A 20,407-nucleotide genomic window follows, 5' to 3' on the forward strand; every position below is an offset into this window, starting at 1 on the left:
ACCTGGGAGGAGCATTCGTGCACTCATTCTGCTTCTCTGCTCACTGATGACAGTGTTCAGAGGATGACTGTCATCATCCATGATGGACAGTAGTTTGTTCAATGATCTCCTCTCAGCAACTGTCACCAGTGAGTCCAGTATCTTGACATCTTTAGAATGTATACGTTTCTTATCTCAACAAGAACAGCATTTCCAAATGGCTACATCCTTATTTTCCCAACACATATGTCTTTCACAGTCAGAACTTTTGACACAAAGTGGCGCCAAGGTCCATACAAAGTTAAGTAACAGATCAACCTTTGAACCCTCATGCCTGGGAAAGACGAAATTCGACAGACAAAATACAAGAATATGTTTGAGCTCTGAATAAAAGTAAGTAAGTAAGTAAGTAAGTAAGTAATATTTATTTATATAGCGCTTTTCAAGCCAGGGTCACAAAGCGCTTAAACAATCAAAACAATACTCAAAAAAAGTACATACTTTAAAGATCAAGATAATACTGAGAACAACACAGGAGTTCGAGAAATTCAAGGAAAAGCCTGAACAAATAGAAACGTCTTAAGATGTTTCTTAAAGGAGTCAGTAGATCATCAAGCGCAAAGAGAGAGAAGATCGTTCCAAAGCTTAGGAGCAACAGTCTGGAAGGATTTCTCTCCTCTGGTCCTGAGCCGTGTTCAGGAACCATAAGTAGATTCTGATCCACAGACCTCAGAGCCCGAGCTGGGGTGTAAGGCTGGATCAGATCAGTGATGTAAGGAGGAGCCTGACCATGAATAGATCTGAAAGTAAGAACCAGAATTTTAAAGTTGATCCTGAAAGAAACTGGAAGCCAGTGAAGAGTTTTAAGGATCGGAGAAATGTGAGTTCTTCTACTTGAGCGGCTCAGAATTCTGGCTGCAGAGTTCTGAATCAACTGCAGACGAGACACATCCTTCTTGTTAAGACATGAAAACAAACTGTTACAATAGTCCAGACGAGAAGAAACAAACGCATGGCTTACAAGCTCCAGATCATGTTCCGACAACATTTTCCTAAATTTAGAGATTTTTCTCAGTTGAAGGAAACAGTTTCTGGTTAGTTTTCTTCAGTGTCGAACAAGAGACATGTCTTTATCAAATACAACACCCAGGTTTCTCAGGCTCAGTTTGACAGACTGACCTAAGTCACCCAAGTACTGACTCAACCCTGGAATCACCAGAGTTTCATTTTTGTCCACATTTAGCTGTAAAGTGTTTTCATTATCAATGTTAACAATTGAGTACACAAAACGAGGACATATATTCAACCCATCAATCAATACACATATGTGGAAGTATTTGAGGATATATCTTCAAGATCGGCTTCAGTCCAGGGTTGACTCGTGTTGTTTTTGGTTCTCTCTCCCACAGAGGGTCCCCGGACATCAGCAGCCTGGTCCCCATCGGGCCCAAGTACACCATGAAATGGAGCGCCCCCTTGCAGCACGTCCAAGTGGTTGAAGTGGGCCAGGAGGGCTCTCAGAGCAAAGACACCATCTTCCAGCAGAGCGGCGCCAAGAGGCCAGGTAGGCAATTAAACGGCGTATTTTCATGCTCGTGTCGCTCACCGATGAGCTTCTCATGCTTCGAAAACAAGGATCAATCGAACATTTTCATTGAAAAAAAGAAAGATAATTTTGACTTGGACTTTCAAAAGAGCAACATAGTTACTGACGTACAACTTTAGAACATGTTTTCCTGATGTTTTGCTGAGTGAACGTTGAATCAACACACAGGACAGGGATGTCGAATCCAATCACACAAGGAGCTGAAATCCTTTTGCTATCCAAGTCAAGGGCCAAACAAAATGTATACGTACCTAACAGGAAGTGGGAGTCAGTTCTCTTTTAGGTCTTAGACCGGTGAGCCAGAAAATGGTTTCCAAAATGGTATCATATTTCCATCCAAGGTGGATGTAATTACATTAAAATAAATAGACACATAATAATGTTTTAAATGTTAAAAATCGTTCAGTTTAAAAGGATATTAAACCTTTTCAAATATTCTTTATATTATATAGTTTTTCCTTCGAGTATTATACATGTGAAAAGGAAATGAGAACGCATTATGGTGCCTTCGTATTTATGGGGTCGGAGGTCGGCCGCAAAGGTTCTTGAGACTTTAAAGTGGGCCCTGAGTTGGAAAAGGTTGGGGAACCACTGTCTTAGTGAATCGATTTATCGTAAAAATCTCTGTTCTTGGGGCGCGTTCACCTCACAGCAAGAAGGTTGCCGGTTGGCTTCCGGGTCGTTAGTGAGTCAACCTTTGACCTTTCTGTGTCTGTATGTTCTCCCCGTGTTGCGTGGGTTTACTCCGGGCACTCCGGTTTCCTCCCACAGTCCAAAAACATACAGAGGTTGATTTAGAACTTAGTCCCGTAGGTATGAGTGTGTGTGTGTGAATGCTTGTGTGTTTTAGTGTGTCCTGCGACAGACTGGCGTCCTGTCCAGGGTGTCCCCCGCCTCTCGCCCAATGAAAAGGATCAAGCCCAACTGCAACCCTGTATAGCGATTGAAAATGAATGAATGAATGAATGAATGATTTCCACCAAACAAATTCTTATTCTACAAATGCTTTTATTGTTGTCACTTGAGATTTACAAAGATGTTATGATGAATTTTATAACGATTCCAGTTTATTTAAGAAATCCTTGGCAACTCTTTCTCTTGGGATAGAAGGACAAGGCACTCAAGTTGTTAAAGAACAGATGACACTTCACGAAGGTCATGAATTGTAACAAGCAAAGAAACTGGAATTAAATCAATAAACTGAAGCTGAAATCAGATTCATATCTACTAAATAAAATGATCTTGAAACTTAGTTGTATTATATTGACTCGGTGGGTCAACGTTACCTTTGAAAATATAATGTAAAATAAGTAAAATATAAATATTACAGTTAAAATTTGATTTTTAAAGTGGGTAAAATATATCACAAAAGCACAACAGGAATCTTTTTCCTCAACAGTGTGGACTCCGCAAGCCTCCGTGCTTTGTAGAATTAAGTAATCACTTTTCTAGACCAGGGTCACAAAGCGCTTAAACAATCAAAACATTACTCAATAAAATATACACTTAAAAGGTCAAGATAACACAGAGACAATCACAGGAGTCTCAGAGAATCAAGGAAAAGCACAAACAAAGTGTCTTCAGATGTTTCTTGAGTCAGTAGATCATCAAACACAGAGATGGTTCCAAAGCTTAGGAGCAACAGTCTGGAAGGATTTCTCCTCTAAACCATCAGTAGATTCTGAACCACAGACCTCAGAGTCCGAGCTGGGGTGTAAGTCTGGATCAGATCAGTGATGGAAGGTCTGACCATGAATAGATCTGAAAGTAAGAACCAGAATTTTAAAGTCCATCCTGAAAGAAACTGGAAGCCAGTGAAGAGTTTTAAGGATCGGAGAAATGTGAGTTCTTCTACTAGAGCAGCTCAGAATTCTCACTGCACAGTTTTGTATGAACTGCAGAGGAGACAGATCCTTCTTGTTAAGACATAAAAACAAACTGTTACAATTTTCTAAAGGACACAAACGCATGGATTATAAACTCCAGATTGTGTTGGGACATGAGTTTTCTAAGTCTAGAAAACTACTCTGGGAGAAAATGAGTGAAGTTTGAATGTCGGTTGAACTATCACTTTAATTACGAAAATGCATTTGTGAGATGTTACTCTGTCAAAAAAGCCCTAACTTAGAAATCTGCTTGGCTCGGCAATAATAATGTCAAATTAACGACTGGACTTTAAGTGTTTCGACTATTCTGTTCTCTATTCTTTACATTCCCGACTGATCTCACAACGGGAACGGACTCGGCCGAGGCTAATCCATTTCGCTCTCCAAGTATCTGGCAGATGTGCTGGAGATGCCTCCTCGCTGTTTGTCAGCCTGATGGAGGAGGTGTTTGCCGGGGTGGATGGCGATGACGGTCACTTGTTCCCAGCTGCCCGGGGGTGTTTTATCTCTGAGAGGGATGCAGAGGCAGCAAGTCCCCCGTTGCAGGATCCCCACAGTCTCATTTCACTCTCTGATAGACCACAAACAGGCGGCGACCGGAGTCATCAATCTGCGGAGATTATTCCCTCCTTTTCCAGGCCCAATTAGAGAGCCGGTGGCAGTAGATAGGAATCAGTGGTTGAAACACTACTTCTCCAACATCCCTTTACACGACGCTGGTGTATACAGAGCCTGACGAGATCCAAGATAAAGGTGCCGAAGGAGAAGGAAGACACAAAGGCTTATCAGGATAAAATGGTACCAGCTTTTTAAAGTGGCTGCTGCGCTGCTTAAATATTAATAGCAGACACACACACACACACACACACACACACACACACACACACACACACACACACACACACACACACACACACACACACACACACACACACACACACACACACACACACACATCACGCACACACACCTCCCAGCAGCTTTGAAAGCAGTCACTGTTTTTTGAAAGTTGGTTCAGATTGGGGCTGGATCAAGTTTGGCGCTCAGGTAAAGTAGCAACTTTGCTGCGAGGTTGTTTTTTTTTTTCTTCTGGGGAGGGGGATCATGTTGGGTTAGATCCCGATGTGCAGCTGTTTCTCCGGCTCTACTCGTGAAACTTGTTATGCCCCACAGATGTGGCTGCGACTCTGATATTCCTGACGCTTTCTTGCTTCTGACGCGCCGCAGTCACCTTAATCTTTTCTATCCAGAAAACTGCCCCGCGACATCTGTGAGGCCGATCCCCCCGCATTCTCTCGCAGGCTGTCCTGTCTATTTATATTCCACGTCCCCTGTGATGTCATTCAGTGGGGTGCCTTTGCTAAATCCAACGCTCCCTCCGTGAGACTACAAATTGAATCTTCTTTTTTTCATTTTTTTTATGATTATTCTTTGCGGCCCCCTCGGTGTATGTGTGTGTGTGTGTGTGTGTGTGTGTGTGTGTGTGTGTGTGTGTCCTTCTTTATTAAATCAGATCAGGCTCTGCCCAAATGCAGACCTCCTTCCTTTTGTCATTGTCTGTCTCTTTATCCGACTGTGCGTCTCCGCCCGACACAAAGAATGAAAGTGTCACACAATAGCTTTCAGCTAGTAATGAAGCTAATGCTATCCTGTGGTCTGATACCAAAAGACTGGTCTTCAAATCACTGCAGCAATGGAAGGATGAAGGGAAATGTACGTTAGATTCAACCACATATAAGGATGTTTGAATCTTCTATGAAGGTCACTTGAGTCTGCTTGGGTTGTTACAGGGTCCTATAGAGGTCTTTCTGGACTCCAAATGACCGCCATGAACTACTCTGTGTCTGACAACAGACAACTTCTTGCTCATTTTCTTCTTCTGGTTCCAAAGAAGGTTTTAAGAAATAATTGGACTCTGTAGCTCAAATATTAACCAAGTTACAGTCTTTTAAAAGTCGCTAGACCTCCAATATTTTTAGCTTTCTTTTTTTCCTTGTTTGAAATCTGTCGCGATCGGCCAAAAAATGACGCTAACACCCCTTTAAGTCCATGCAAGATACTTTAAAAGGACAATATAATATTTAAGACCAATTTAAATGGCCTTTGCAATTTCCGCTTAAGGCATTTTTCGTGGTTTGGTAACGTATTAAAATCCCTTATTTAACTATTTAAAATCAATCATCAAAAAATTTAAAGACACAATTCTTCAGGAGTTTTTTTCTATAGCAAGTTATGTTATGTTATTAAACCTGGTCATTTGCGTGAGCGAGTCATGCCTGTCCCACTTACATTCTTTTGACCACAGATTAAGACAAGTATGACAACTAAAGAGTGAGATCTCATTCTTATGACGTTCAACAAATTCTACCAATTTTTTTGTGTTACTAAACATATTTTTCATGATTTTGCTAGCGTTGATTTGTTTGTTTAGAAATAGAAATAGAAATAGAAATAGAAATAGAAAATCTTTATTCATCCCCAGAGGGGAAACACACTTTTACAACAGCACAGTTGAAAAAAAATAAAGTGCAAGGAAAAAAATAAAAATAAAAGAGATAATACAAAATAAAATAAAAACGATCTTAAAAATATACAAATTATTTACAAAATTAGAAATTTAACACTATTAACAAAATACAATAGAATAAAATAAAATAAAAACAAAAAAATAAAAAATAAAATAAAACACACGAGAGGAAAAACACACTACGGATTAGCATCAGGATATTTAAATATTGAAAGTATTTAAAGTATTTAAAGTTTGTTTGTGTAACTCCAAAATTGTAAATGATGAGTTACAAAATGTTTATGGTGTTTTGTGAATTAGAATGTTTTTTTCCATTCACCTATATGGCTCCGCTGCAGATGACGTATTTTATATATATATAAATTGAAAAAAAATGAATCACAGAAATAAATACACCTTTATGTGACTGTGACAGTTTTTTTTTCATCCGACGACGAGTTAACAATGTTAAACTTTGTAAAGCTAACATTACTATGTCAGGCGCGACAAGTAGTTTAGCAACACATTTAGACACAACTCTTAGGGAGTTATTTTTTTTTATAGTAAGTTATGCTGGCTGCTATAGTTAAACCTGGTCAATTCCGTGAGCAAGTCATGTCTGTCCCATTTATAAATGTATATATGTTTTTTGTTGCTAAACTGTAGCCACATACAAAGACAAGTAAAACTTAACAATCAACGAGTGAGAACTTGGAACAAGTTATACCGATTAGTTTGTGTTACTATATGTCAATCAGTGGACCATGGATGGTTTATTGTTTGTTTTTGTGACTCCAAACTTGTGAATTAATTTCCTTAAATTCCGGATGAGTTACAAATGGGCTTTTGTAGATTTTGAAGGTTTTTCTTAATTCACATATATTTGCTTCGCTGCAGCTCACATGCTCCGTTAAACTACTTAAAGCTCGAATCACATCAACAATAAAATCGCTAAAGTAAAACAAGTAGATTAAAGTTCACTTTTTGTTACCTTTAAAGATGTCAGTGATTCAGCTCGGCTACGGAACATAAACGATGGACGTCAACAATCATACAGATACACATTTCTATCCATTTAATTAGATGCTGTGTTTTTTACAAAACTAAACATATCTCCTTGGCAGAGGTATGTCAGGTTTTAGGCGCCCTCTCATGTCGACTTAGCGGTGGAAGAGTTTTTAGGGTAAGAAAGTATGTCCGGTTAAGGGTCCAAAAAGACACTTAAAAACATCCAAAAACTGCTCATCAGTAACGTTGCTCTTGCATTGAAGCCTCGACTTACGAAATTGTATATTTTGAACTTGTTCGTAGACGATTCAAGTGTCTCTGGGTAAAATTACGTGGGATTTAAATGTCTCCTCACGGGGACACGAACAAAGAAAAAATCTCCGTCCCTTCGATATAAAAGTTACAGATGAGTATTTGGATGACGCAGATTCCTCTATAAATAATCCCGACCCTTTGTCGACATGACTTGAAGTTGTGTTCAGAACGTTTAAACGATCCTTTATAGTTCCCTACATAAAACCCAACGATTACTTCTCTGCATTTCTCTGATCTGCTCGTATTGTTGCGTCACCTTGACCCATTTTTTTCGGTGGTTTCTATTTCCACATGCCTTCAGTGTATTCGTCAGAGGAGCACCGGTGGGCTTTGGCCGTGGATCAGACACTGAGAACAGAAGGGTTTTTTATTTATTTATTTCCACGCAGGTGTTGAATGGAGCATTGTCTCTCAATCCTCTGGCTCGCTCCGGCAACAAGGCGGCTCAGAGCTCCATCGCCGACTCGTTCCAGGAAGAGCCCGGATGACCCCCCCCCCCAGGGGTCGGGCTTTCTACCCGACAGAGCCGATCCTAGTTTCTGGGTGTAGAACTCAAATCCGGAGTTACCAACGGGATTACGGTGGATTACAACTCAGCACATTCACCTCTTCCGACTACTGCCAAACTGGGCCCCGCGGGGATGAGACCAACTTGTTGAAACCCCTCAAACGGGAGACTTTTTTCTCAGATATGTTCGATTCTCATCGATTGTCTCTCGCTCGGATGATGGATGAAGATCCTGTTAAAGTAAGACAAAGCTCGTTTCAGAGCCTCCTTCCCTGCTGGTGGACGCTCAGAGTCTCCTCTCTTTTGTAGCCACCGTGTCATGGCAGGACGCCTCTAGTGTCAGATTCATCCAGAGGATTTAATTAGGCTGTTTTCCTGTTGCCTGCCGCAGAGATGTGGGCCAGGGGAGCTGGGAAGGAGGACGGCAGACAGGTGGAGACACAACTATCGATTTGCGGCAGCAGGAGAGCGAGACTTTAAAGCTAGCAGCGTTTGAATCGATGTGGAATTTTGTTTCTAACGAGACACCTGGATTCTTTTTTTTTTCAAAAGGGTGTACCTCTCTCACTCTGTTAGTCTAAAATATGTACTCTCCAAAACACCCCCCTTGTGTTCTTGAGGTTTCAAGAAGGTTACGGAACTCTTTCCGACCCAAACGTGTTACATTAGGGATCTACAAGTTCTGACAAGCTCCTCGATTTTCAGGTTCAGACGAATTTGTGCTTCATTTGTGCTTAAAATTGAGTGGTTAAGTGAAACTGCTCGTGAATACCTTTCTTTTCTCTTTTTACTCGGCTCATGAAGCAGCAAAAAAAAGGTCCAGGGCAGCTTCATCGCCTTTGAAAAAGGTCGAGAAATATACTCAAGTCGAAACTTACTTCTTACTATGTTAATTTAATTGATTATCAGACTATTGATCCAGCCTTCGAGACAAGGGTCTCAGGCTGGAGGAGGTGGTTTCTTATCAAGACTGGACCACAGGGTGGTGGGGGTCCTTTTCGCAGTTCTTTTTTCTGCACATGTTTGGTACCAATAACATTCGTTTGGGTTTTGTTTTCTGTGATTTTTGTGTGAATTCACTTTGAATTTGGCCTGTTTTTTGTCTGTTTTCTCAAATAAATCTGTTCTTTCTTGCATGTAAAGTCAAAGCGGCTGATTGGCTCAAATAAAGTAGATTCATAATCTTGTGATCTAGAATAAAAGCCAGTGTTTAGTATCAGCTAAAGAACATACATCATAGTTAATTCAACTTGTATTTACTAATGATACAGAAAAAAAGAAATACAAATTATTTTAAAGGGAGTTTTTCAGGTAAGATTAAAAAAGATTATTTAGATGAAATAATTACAGATCAAAATGAATCCATACATTTTTAAGATTGTTTGCTGCAATATTTCAAGTATTGTGTGACTATTGCTTAGTTTCATAAGTCATCCAGTAAACAACAAGTGATTTGATACAAATTAGATTCACATTTGGGTATTTTTCATGGATTTTTGTTTGGTTTCACTTAGAATTGTTTTAAATAAACCTCTCTTTCAACAATAATCCAAGCTTGATATTAAATCTGGATCTCCAAGTCATAAAATGGGTTTACACTGGCTTGTTGTCTCAAATCAAAGTAGATGAATGTTAATGTTGATATTGTGATCCGTGAAATGTCAGTGTTTAATATAAGCTAAGGGACAGATTAACAATTTACATTTTGAAATAAAAACTGTAGTAGAGGCTTCTTTTCAGGTGGGATTCAAATAGATTAATTAATTACAGAAATATAACACAGATACAGATACATAATTAATCAATCCATGCATTTCTGTATTCCATGAACTGCACTAGTTTAAATATTGTATAACTATGTTACTAAGTTAACTTAAACAAAGGTTCTGGGTTTTCACCTGTTTTTTTATTCACATATTTTGTCCAATTTTGATTAATATTTATTGTTTTTTTTCATAGATTTCTATGTGTTCTCTTTTTTTTAATTTGGGCAATTGTATCTTTTAAAAAACATGTCTTACATATATAATCAAAGCTTGGTTAAAAATCTGTCCGCCAAGTTATTGAATGTAGTCTTTTAGTTTGTTGTCTCAAATCAACGTAGATTAATGTTCATGTTGATATCGTGACCTGTGAAGATGCCAGTGTTTTAGATAAGCTTAAGGGACAGATTATCAATGTCTAAAATGATACAGAGGCTTCCAATAATACCACAAATGTTTAAAGGAATTGCATTTTCTGGTTTGATATATGAAGCCCCCAAAAATTGAAAATGATAATGCAATCAGAATCTTACTCTCAAGGACACTGTAGTAAATATACGTTTAGTTAAATATTTTCGGCCCTTGTATGATTGAGTTTGACACCGGCGATATAAATGATGTCTCTTGATGACATTGTATAAAGGTCAACTTATGTGAAAACCCAACCCTTCTGACATGTAGTAAATGTTGAATCTTCTTCTCCAAGATGCAGTAAGTCTCTCATCATGACCATGTTTTCAACTTATTACTTTAAAAAAGTTCGAGAAAGTGGGCGAACGAGAGGTTACGAGAGTCCATTATGACACAATAACGGCTTCACTCTTCCTCCAGACAGCTGTATTCACGCCTGCTTTGTTTATACAACGAGTCCCTTGGAGGTGGAGACCTCCGGGATAGGTGATGCGCGGTGACTAACCTTGATGTCTGACCAATCGCAGCAGAGTGGGCTGAAAAGTAAAAACCCTGACTTATGGGTTGACTCTCATTTTCAGGAGTACAGATGAATAAATGCTGAGTTGAAAGTGAATATTAGACGACTCATGTTTCTCCTCTGACTCACGTTGACCGTGTCGTGCACTAAACTTCTTGACTGTACATTTATAAACTTTTAAAAGACTGAGTTACACAAGCGTTTGAGGCCGTCTTGATTTTCTTTTGAGCTGGTTACAAAGGCTCGACCTGCCGTGCCCTAAAGTGGAATTTATTTCCTCCATAGTTCTGACCGTGAGGAAGGAACTGCGTGGGATTTCAATTCATTTCTGTGTATGCTTTTACATGCTTATATCACACTCGCAGACATCCTTCTTCTCTCTTTCTTGCCTCCACTTATACATGGTGTAATACAAATGGAGTCTTTCGTTCTTCTTCCAGGAAAAGCTGCCCTGGGTCCTCCACGTCTCTACCAGGAGCTCCAGGAACTTCAACACGACCTCTCAGTGGTGGAGGAGGTCACTCTTCTGGTGGGCACGCTGCAGGGAATGTATCAGGTACAAACACAGCCGACGCTTCTGTACCGCTGGACTCGTGGCGGCGAATAACAAAGACTATATCGACTCAGTCCTGTGGAGTCGGGCTACAGAGTTGAAGTGGAATTCGTCACAAAACATGTATTAAGCTCAAATAAAATAACCCCCCGTAAGCCCGATATCGATCGGGTTCCCTAGATTTGATGATTTGATTTGTTCTAAGGGACGTAAGAAGGCTTTTAAGAAGGGTTCGGATAAGATACAGACGAGGTCTTAACTGCCATCTCAGGAGAACCTTAAGATCAATCCAAAGAAGCTTCATAAGAAGCTCTTAGTGGACCTTGGTGTAACGTCTTCATAAGTTAGTTCAATGACGTCTGTTTACTTTGTATGTTAAATTACCTCAGGGTTGTTGATGTTGTTGGAAAACCTTGGGATTATAGTAGGATTTCTCACCTACTTATACAATTCATACGCCCTTGAATGCATCATTTATGTATGACCTTCAGGGCAGTAAAAGTTGAGGCGTTTTTTTTTTTTTTTGTGCTTAAATGCAAAAGGGTGAGTTTAATGTTGTTTTATATATTATTCATAGTAGTATGATCAACTCATTTAAGCAGATGTATGTTAAAAATGACGTGTAATTCATAAAAAAAAGAAAAAACGTGTTATCTTCATTGATCATTGTTAGTTTTTTTAGTTGTTAGTTTGTTTGTAAAAGTCGAGGATATTAATGTCACTGACGTTGATTTGGGAGCATTTGGTCACTAATATAGCTGTCGAAAGTGGATCAACTACATCTTACATTTTCTTTTTTAGTGAAAGATCTTTTTACTCCTTCACTCTAGGAAACACATATTTCACATGATCTTAAGAGGAATATTAAGAAGATGGTAGCATTTAAGAAGTTGGTAGCATTTAAGAAATTGTTAGTATTTAAGAAGATCTTACCATTTAAGAAGATGGTAGCATTTAAGAAGATGGTAGCATTTAAGAAGTTGGTAGCATTTAAGAAGATCGTAGCCTTTAAGAGGATTACAGCATTTAAGAAAATCTTAGTATTTAAGAAGATCTTAGCATTTAAGAAGATGGTAGCATTTAAGAAGATAGTAGCTTTTAGGAAGATGGTAGCATTTAAGAAGCTGGTAGCCTTTAAGAGGATGGTAGCATTTAAGAAGATCATAGAATTTAAGAAGATGGCAGCATTTAAGAAGATGGTAGCATTTAGGAAGATGGTGGCATTTAAGGAGATGGTAGCATTTAAGGAGATGATAGCATTTAGGAAGATGGTAGCATTTAAGAAGATGGTAGCCTCTAAGAAGATTTTAGCATTTAAGAAGATGGTAGCATTTAAGAATCTCTTATCATTTAAGAAGTTGGTAGCATTAAGGAAGATCTTAGCATTTAAGAAGATGGTAGCATTAAGGAAGATCTTAGCATTTAAGAAGATGGTAGCATTTAAGAGGATGGTAGCATTAAGGAAGATCTTAGCATTTAAGAAGATGGTAGCATTCAAGAGTATCTTAACATTCTTAAATGCACTCATTTTTACTTTGAATACCGATACTTTCAATCATTTCAGTTCACAGATTCAGCAGATTCATCATTCTCACTGCATTTTCTCCTGGAAATGCACGTTTTCTATTGGGAAAACCTAATCTACGACAGCTGCATGTTATTATCTCGACAGGTTCATATTATTATCTCGACAGGATTAAGAACGAACAAAGATGCCGCTCCCGAGAACAGCTGATGTTTTTGTCACCTGGTCTCATCTTCTCCGGGTAATACCAAGTCAGGCTTTCTCAGCGCCGGGAATGACATGTTCCCTCGGACGCACTCGCTGGAAGTGCAAGAAAGTTACAAAGAGAAAGTGGCTCCATGTGGCGTTTCATATTAGAGCATTTCTGGCTTATAGCCATGGAGGGGAAGGTTGGTGAGACAACGGGGGGATGTATTCGTAAGAGCAGAGAGCCTCTCACACTAACAACACCCCCTTTACCTGCCTTTAATAAGATCACTCTCCATCAGGAGTGGCAAAAGTAGCCTGGCACCAAATCCGCCTCCATGTTCTTTTTACTTTCCTCTCTCGCCATCCAGTAATAATGCTTTCAATTTGATTATTATGATTATTATTTCAGCAGCGTTCTGTAGTAAACACCAATTCTTAAAGTGACAGTTCACCCCAAATTCAAGTTTCTCTTATAAGAACCTACCATAATACTACATAATAATATTAATAATCCGAACCTTAAATCAACATGACGGTGAGTAGACAACAAGTGATTTTTAGTTCATATTCTATGTAATGATTTGTTTTGTTTTGGGCTACATGACACCCTGTTAAGGGTCTGTCTGTTCTTTGTACGGGGGCAGTCAGATCCTGGTCCACATAGCCATTGTTAAGTGTGGGTTGGACTCCGTCAGGCCAACTGTTTGTCACTGATTCTGTTCGTAACTTTTACGGACAGAATTTCTAGGTGTAGCCATGGTGTCGAGGGTCAGTGGGCTTGGGATCTGGCCCCTGCTTCTTGAGGGTTACGTGGTCCTGTTGGCCTCATAATACCGTGACCTTCAGTGTAAAGAGGCAGGGATGAGAATTGGCACCTCCAAATCCAAGTCCATGGTTCTCAGACGGAACATGGTGGGGAGCCTTTTCCGGGTTGGGGTTGAGATCCTGCCCCAAGTGGAAGAGTTTCTTGTATTCTTGTTCATGAGTGAGGGAAGAATGGAGCGTGAGATTGACAGAAGTAATTGGGACGACATCTGCAGTAATATTGCACCAAACGTGGAGGTCAAGAGAGCTAAGCCAAAAGAGAAAGCTCCCTGTATACCCGTTGATCTACGTCTCTACCCTCACCTATGGTCATGAACGGTGGGTAGTGAACCAGATCCAAGGTACAAGGGGTCGACAATTAGTTTTCTTCGAAGGGTGGCTGGGCTCTCTCTTATAGACAGGGTGAGAATGGTATGTCCCACTGGTAAGAGACCACAAGGTAGACCCAGGACATGCTGAAGTGACTATCAGCTGGACTGGGAACGCGTTGGGGTTCCCCAAAAAAGAGTTAGACGATGTAGCTTGTAAGAAGAAAGTCGAGGCCTCCTTGCTGAAGCTGCTGCAGAAAAAGACGAGACTACCCGCCCAAATAGTCTGTAGTCATGTGACCACCAAACCGCAGTGGGTCAGAGACGGTGTTGTCATAAGAAGTACTGAAGTAGTTTCCAGAACAATCCATCTTGCATAATACTACCTAAAAAGAGAAACAAATTCTGGGTTAAAAGGAAATATTTAAGGCCTATATAATCCCTCTTTTAAGACCATGTTGTTGCACAATCGTGTGTGAATACGCTGACTCTGGATCTTCTTGATACAACAATTAGCACTTTGGCGCAGCGATGTTTGTGTCACTCACTGTGTATCTGTTCTGGCTCAGACTTGACTGTGTGTGTTTTCTCTCCCCCCTCAAAGAACCTGAACACCACCGTGGCCCAGGACTGGTGTTTGGCTCTGCAGCGGCTCATCCGAATTAAAGAAGAACAGATCCAGAGTGCTAACAAATGTCGCTTACGCCTGCAGGTGCCCGGCAGGCCAGACAAGTGAGTACCATCACAAATACAAATGCGGCTCAAAGTCGATCCGTCGTCGGGTTCTGAGATGTGAGCGCATAAATGCATGAGCCTCGCGGAGAAGACGACGGCAGCTGATGTTTTGAGTGGAAAGGGAGTTAAACTTATGGGGGAATTGCTAAAGTATTTGTCGATCCTGCGCGACCGCTTTTGTTGAATCCAGTGGTCTTTTATACTATTTACATTTTAGTGATGAGGCTATAATTATATTCATTAAAATGTCATCGCTGCTTTAGAAAACACAATGCCATGAATATGTTGCGTCATACGTCGTATCTGAGAAAAGTCTTAGAATCGACCTGTCAAGGGTCTTATGTCGCTATAAAACTAATGGTGTGTCCCAAAGGGATGTTTCTTTAGATGCTTATTAGTGATGTGACGTTAGCGCAAACATAGAAAAACATTGCCAACATTGGATATGTAGCTCCGACCTATTTCATCCATTCCATACTTTTCGTGGACTAATAGGACTGATACCCGATTCCGGATCGTTGCATTGCCAGTTTCAGTTTCAAATTGTAAACGTCTGTTTCATATGTAGCCATTAACACCACTGTCATACGTTTCTGTTCTGTTCTGGTCCCTATTTTAACCACAACCCAAGTTTCAGACCTACTCGCAGAGGAAATCCCGAATCCGGCGTAACACCCTTTGTTTATGTCTGTGTTAAGCACATTTCAAAGCATTCCAGATGCTTTACTGTTTGTATTCAGTAGCCTTTGAATTATTTAAACAGAGCTCAGTCACTCTCTTGTCAGCTGTGTTGCCTCCTTGAAAACAATATAAATAAGTCTGGTTGATATTTCCAGTATCATTTGCTCGTCTAAAGGGTGAATTACACACAGTGAGATTTGAGTGGCTCTTCTTCAGGTGCTGAAAGGATTAGTTTTAGGGATAAACAAAAAATGCTTCTTAAGAGCGACAATACATTTTTGCTGGTCTGCATTCATTTATGTAATGATGAGTAAAAATAAAGTGCAGTATTTTATGGTTTAAAGCGTGACAACCTGAAGGTTGTATAGCAACAGGCAATGTAACTTGAGAATTTTCAGCTCTTTTAAGGGATTTGAAATCTTTATTTCTGTTGAATATTCAAGTGTAATAATTGCTTTGTAGACACTTTCGCTTCTTTTCCTTTCTGAACTTGAAGCCAAAAGTTCTAAAGAAACATAACGTGACCTTGGTAGCTGCGACTTATGTTGCTTAGCGACACGCGGTACGCTTCAAATTTTCCGATGGTAATCCAGTATTCAACAAGGCCACGCCACAAATGCATGTACAGTAGATATAATGTAAGTATTCGCCTATTGAATCATTTTCAAAAGCACATTTATGGTCGACAAAAGAAATGGGTTGAATCTTTTTTTTCATCTCTCATTCTGAAGGACAAACTTGCCGTTCAAAAGAAGTATAATCTGATGCTGTTCATAAAAACTCTTGTAAATATGTTTTTTTTTTTTATGATTAATGATTTTCGCCAAATCCTCACGAATTTTGTCTACGTTCGCTCGCATTCCACGTCACGATCTCAGGACGTTTGGAGATGTCAGAGAACATCCCGACCACAGCACTCTGAGAAGTTTGCACGGCTGCGAACTTCCTTGTTTTCAGATACAGATTGAAGATCCCAAAATCCCAGGACGATCATTCCAATTGTCATGAATGAGAATATGTCCTCGACATCCAATGGCATAAGACCCTCCATTTTTCCCCAACTGTCCAGGGTGTAGCCGGACGTGAAGGTCCCGTCAATGCATTCAGTGACCAGTTTAGTAGCTCCATCCTGGACCAGTACCGTATTTTCCGGACTATAAGTCGCTCCGGAGTACAAGTCGCTCCAGCCATAAAATGCATAATAAAGAAGTAAAAACATATATAAATCGCACTGGACTATAAGTCGCATCTTTGGGGGAAATTAATTTGATAAAATCCAACACCAAGAACAGACATGTCATCTTGAAAGGCCATTTAAAATAAAAATAGAATAGAGGCAACAACAGGCTGAATAATTGTACGGTATGTTACGTTACATGATACAACTGAGAACCTGGTATGTTAACATAACATATTAAGAGTTATTCAGAGAACTATAGCATAAATAACATGCTAAGAAGTTTACCAAACCATCCATATAACTCCAAATAACTCAAATCCAATAAAATGTCATCCTCTGTGTGACTTTTAAACAACTCCGCTAACTCCGGAGGTAGAAGATCTTCCTCTTCTACATCGAAATTATCAACACAGGCCTAGAGCGCCCTCTTGCTGTTTAGTGTGAAAATAACATGTGAAATATAATGATGTGTTAATAATTTCACACATAAGTCACTCCAGAGTATAAGTCGCACCCCCGGACAAACTATGACAAAAACTGCGACTTATAGTCTGGAAAATACGGTAGATTCTCCTTAGTACGTGGATTTACAGGACTCTGAGACTATCGTGGGTTTTCTCGATCTCAGCTCATTGTTTAGTTACAGAGTTTTCTTCGTCACAATAACATGTCTGAAATGATGTCAACATCACTTTTTTACAAACTACAATAGATTCAACGATGATTCCGAAGTGGACGTCAAAGGAGTCCTCGAGTCTTGAGTGACCACTTAAAGAAAGCAAACAGAGCAAGAAGAGCGTCCTGCTTCTTAAACATGAGCTGGGAATAGCAATGATGCTAGATTATCACGGATCCCACTTTGAAAGGATAAGAGAGAGGCAGGGGAGCCCGAAAAAAAATAAAATAAAAAAAAAAGGTTGTAGGGAAAAAGGCCAGAATCCAGCTGGGAGAGTCGACGCAGACTCGGAGGAAGAAAGCGAGCGATGATCAACCTCGCTCATGAAAGCCTTGGCCGGGTGCCGGCAGGGCAGCGGCAGTCACAAGACTGGGCTTAATGCTTCAGAGCCAGCGAGAGTCTAGCTGTGCCAGCCGAGCCAAAGTGACAGATTGAGCAGCAGAGCAGCGCGGATCACTTCTCCCACATCTCCCTGCTTCCTTGTCGGCTGTCACAGCAGACCTGTAGGGCCAATCTGCTTACTCAGATGTTTGATGGGGCCAGATGTCGCGCTCGCAAGTGAGTCCGCAAATTCCCTTTCGAGGGTACCTTCTTGACTCAATTCATTTGATAATGTCATCAACAGCCGTGCCGCCGTGGAGACCCCCAACCCCCTCCCACCCCCCGACTCCTATGGCTTACAATTAGGAAGCGCTTCCCGTGTTAATGGGTGTCGAGATGAGCTTAGATGTGTGTTGATATTTCCAGAAAATCCAAACCAAATGGTTCTAGGAGTCGGTTTGGTGTGGAGGGAGTGAAACCCGGGCCAAAGTCCAAGAGAGACCCATATGTCTTGGAGTCTAAGTCAATTAGACCCACTTTTATATCGTATTCCAGGATTTATAATGAACAGAAAACTTGCCTTAAGATTATAAAAGTCTCTTTAGAGAAGATCCTACTTAACCTTGAAGTGATAGTTCACCCAAAATGTACTCATTTTCTACTCACCCTCATGTCCACTTATGTTAGATTATATTATTTTCAGAGTAATCTGTTCCTTTTTAGAGTTATAGACAAACATGTTTGTTCATTTTAATGTAGCGACTGGAGCTCTGTTGTCTTTGTCTTCACCTTCGTCCAAAAAGACACTTAAAAACATCCAAATTCCTCAATACTGCTCATCTGTACTGTACCCCTTGTATTTAAACCTCCAAAAAAACTGCAATAAGTCTATATTTGAAGTATGTTTTTGGGGATGTTGCTAGGCCAACATCCTACACAGACAGGAAGTACTCTGGGTAAATACTGCGAGCACTTCCAGTGTAGAAAGTTGACTTAAAACGCTTAACAAAAGATGGACATCACAGACGAGCAGTATGAAGGTATTTGGATGTTTTTAAGTGTCTTTTTGGACAAAGATGAAGACGAAGTCAACTGAGCAATCAGTCGCTACATTAAAATTAACAAACATTTATGTAAAACGTTAAAAATAGAACAGATTACTCTGAAAATAATCTCAACCCTCGGTCGACATGTGGGTGAGTAGAGTCTAATTTTAGGTGATTCCAGAACATTCTCAGAGAATCTGAACAAGGAAGATGTGGACGAGTTGGTTGAAAAAGTACTTTTTGTGATAATGGGCACAGGAAAACTATATATATATACTAGGAAAAACTATATTAGGAAATCTATAAACTTAACCATAGAATCAAATCTTATGAAGACCATGAACTACTTAAGAAGCTCTTAATAGCTTTGATTCTTTCGGAATAGCTTTTAACTTTACTACTCTTTCCTTTTTCGGCAAATTCGAAGAAAATATACTGATTTGAAGAATCATCTTTGAACTTTTGGCTTGATAATCTTAAGAAATACTGCCTCTGGGAATCAAACATTTCCACCAGAGCTAAATAATATGCTGCAAACTAGAGGGACTTAAATAGAGTCATGTCCCTGAAACATTCATGTATGCCTGGCGTGTGTCAAGTTGAACTTCGGGCGAACATGACGACGTGAAGCATCTTCAAAGCGTGAAAGCGACTCGAGATAATGTATGTAATCGCAATCTAACAGTTGGTTGGTCATGGTTCCCAGTCACACACCGATCTCACCTCAGGTGCCGCTGTGGAAATCAAAGACTTCGCGCTTAAACACACGCTAACGTTTTTTTAAGTTTCTTTAGAAACCTCTGACAACATCAGCTAAACGACAACAACACACCGCGGGGCGACATGGAGGGTCCCTACTGTACTTCGTGGCCCCGGCCCCCGTCTGGCCGCGAGCGTCGCTCTGCAGTCAGGCAGCACTTCACAGCCTCCGCAGAGCAAACAGAGCGAGTACGTGGAGAGAATCCCGACCGAGGCCTCAAAGGCTTCGACCTACGTGTGACAGCAGTTCATTAACGTCCTCTTCTTCACCGCAACGGCTGCAGCTCTGCTGCATGAGCTGCACCGGCGTGAGATAAATTCACTTGTTAGATATCATCCGCAAAGATGTCCGCCGGCGCATCCTTGTGTGACATTGGAAGAGACTTGTTTGTTTAAGACGGAAACATGCTAAGCTAACATGACTTCGCAGACTTTATGGCAACACATTTGGTCGGCAAGCTAACGAAGCTAATGTTGAGATTGTTAAGAAAACTGCTGTTAAAATAATCGTTGTCTATTTATGGTTGAAATAGATTTCTATAATGGTTGATTTAATGTCGTTTTTTCTTTAATTTTGAACAGTTGATGCAGTAGAACTCTAAAGACAGTTGCGAAGATCTTTAAGAAAATGGCTATTGAAATCGATGTTGTCCGTTTAAGGTTTAAAAAACTGTTTTCTGTCGTTCAATTTTTTTCAGTTTGAACAGTCATGACTTGTGCAGTATAACTATCAAGCCAAGTACTGATATATCTTCTTAATTCACCTTGGAAACAGAAAGAAAGGAATACAAACAAGCCTTTTTTCCGCTTTTGAAAATAAATGTTCATGCTGTATTTGGCAATGGCGCAATGGATATTAAATAAAACTACTTTTCTGACACACACGCTGGCCAGAAACGACAATTCTGAACGAACGTATAGTCGCTTTAATAAATGGATAATAGCCATCAAATATTTTGATATTTTTAATTTAAAATGATTAAATAATAGCTTGCACGATAAGCAGCAAGCTAACAAAATTGAATGCTAAGATCATTAAGAGAACAGATTTGAAAATGATTGTTGTCCACTGCAGTACAACTCTATTGTACATTTACGGTTTAAAAA

The 20,407-nt window shown here is 40.0% G+C and overlaps 1 protein-coding gene across 2 annotated transcripts in view; it reads left to right on the forward strand.

The window, feature by feature from the left end:
- Positions 1-20,407, forward strand: part of arhgef10la (Rho guanine nucleotide exchange factor 10 like a) — a 218,917-nt gene that overhangs the window by 83,301 nt on the left and 115,209 nt on the right. For both annotated transcript variants that reach the window (XM_087800820.1, XM_087800821.1), the window contains 3 exons: positions 1,389-1,543; positions 10,943-11,058; positions 14,507-14,634. In XM_087800820.1, coding sequence (XP_087656946.1) covers positions 1,389-1,543; positions 10,943-11,058; positions 14,507-14,634 — 399 coding nt within the window. The remainder of the gene's footprint in view (positions 1-1,388; positions 1,544-10,942; positions 11,059-14,506; positions 14,635-20,407) is intronic.

The sequence above is a fragment of the Callionymus lyra genome, chromosome 10 (genome assembly GCF_982586985.1).
Source record: "Callionymus lyra chromosome 10, fCalLyr1.hap1.1, whole genome shotgun sequence".
Taxonomy (NCBI): domain Eukaryota; kingdom Metazoa; phylum Chordata; class Actinopteri; order Syngnathiformes; family Callionymidae; genus Callionymus; species Callionymus lyra.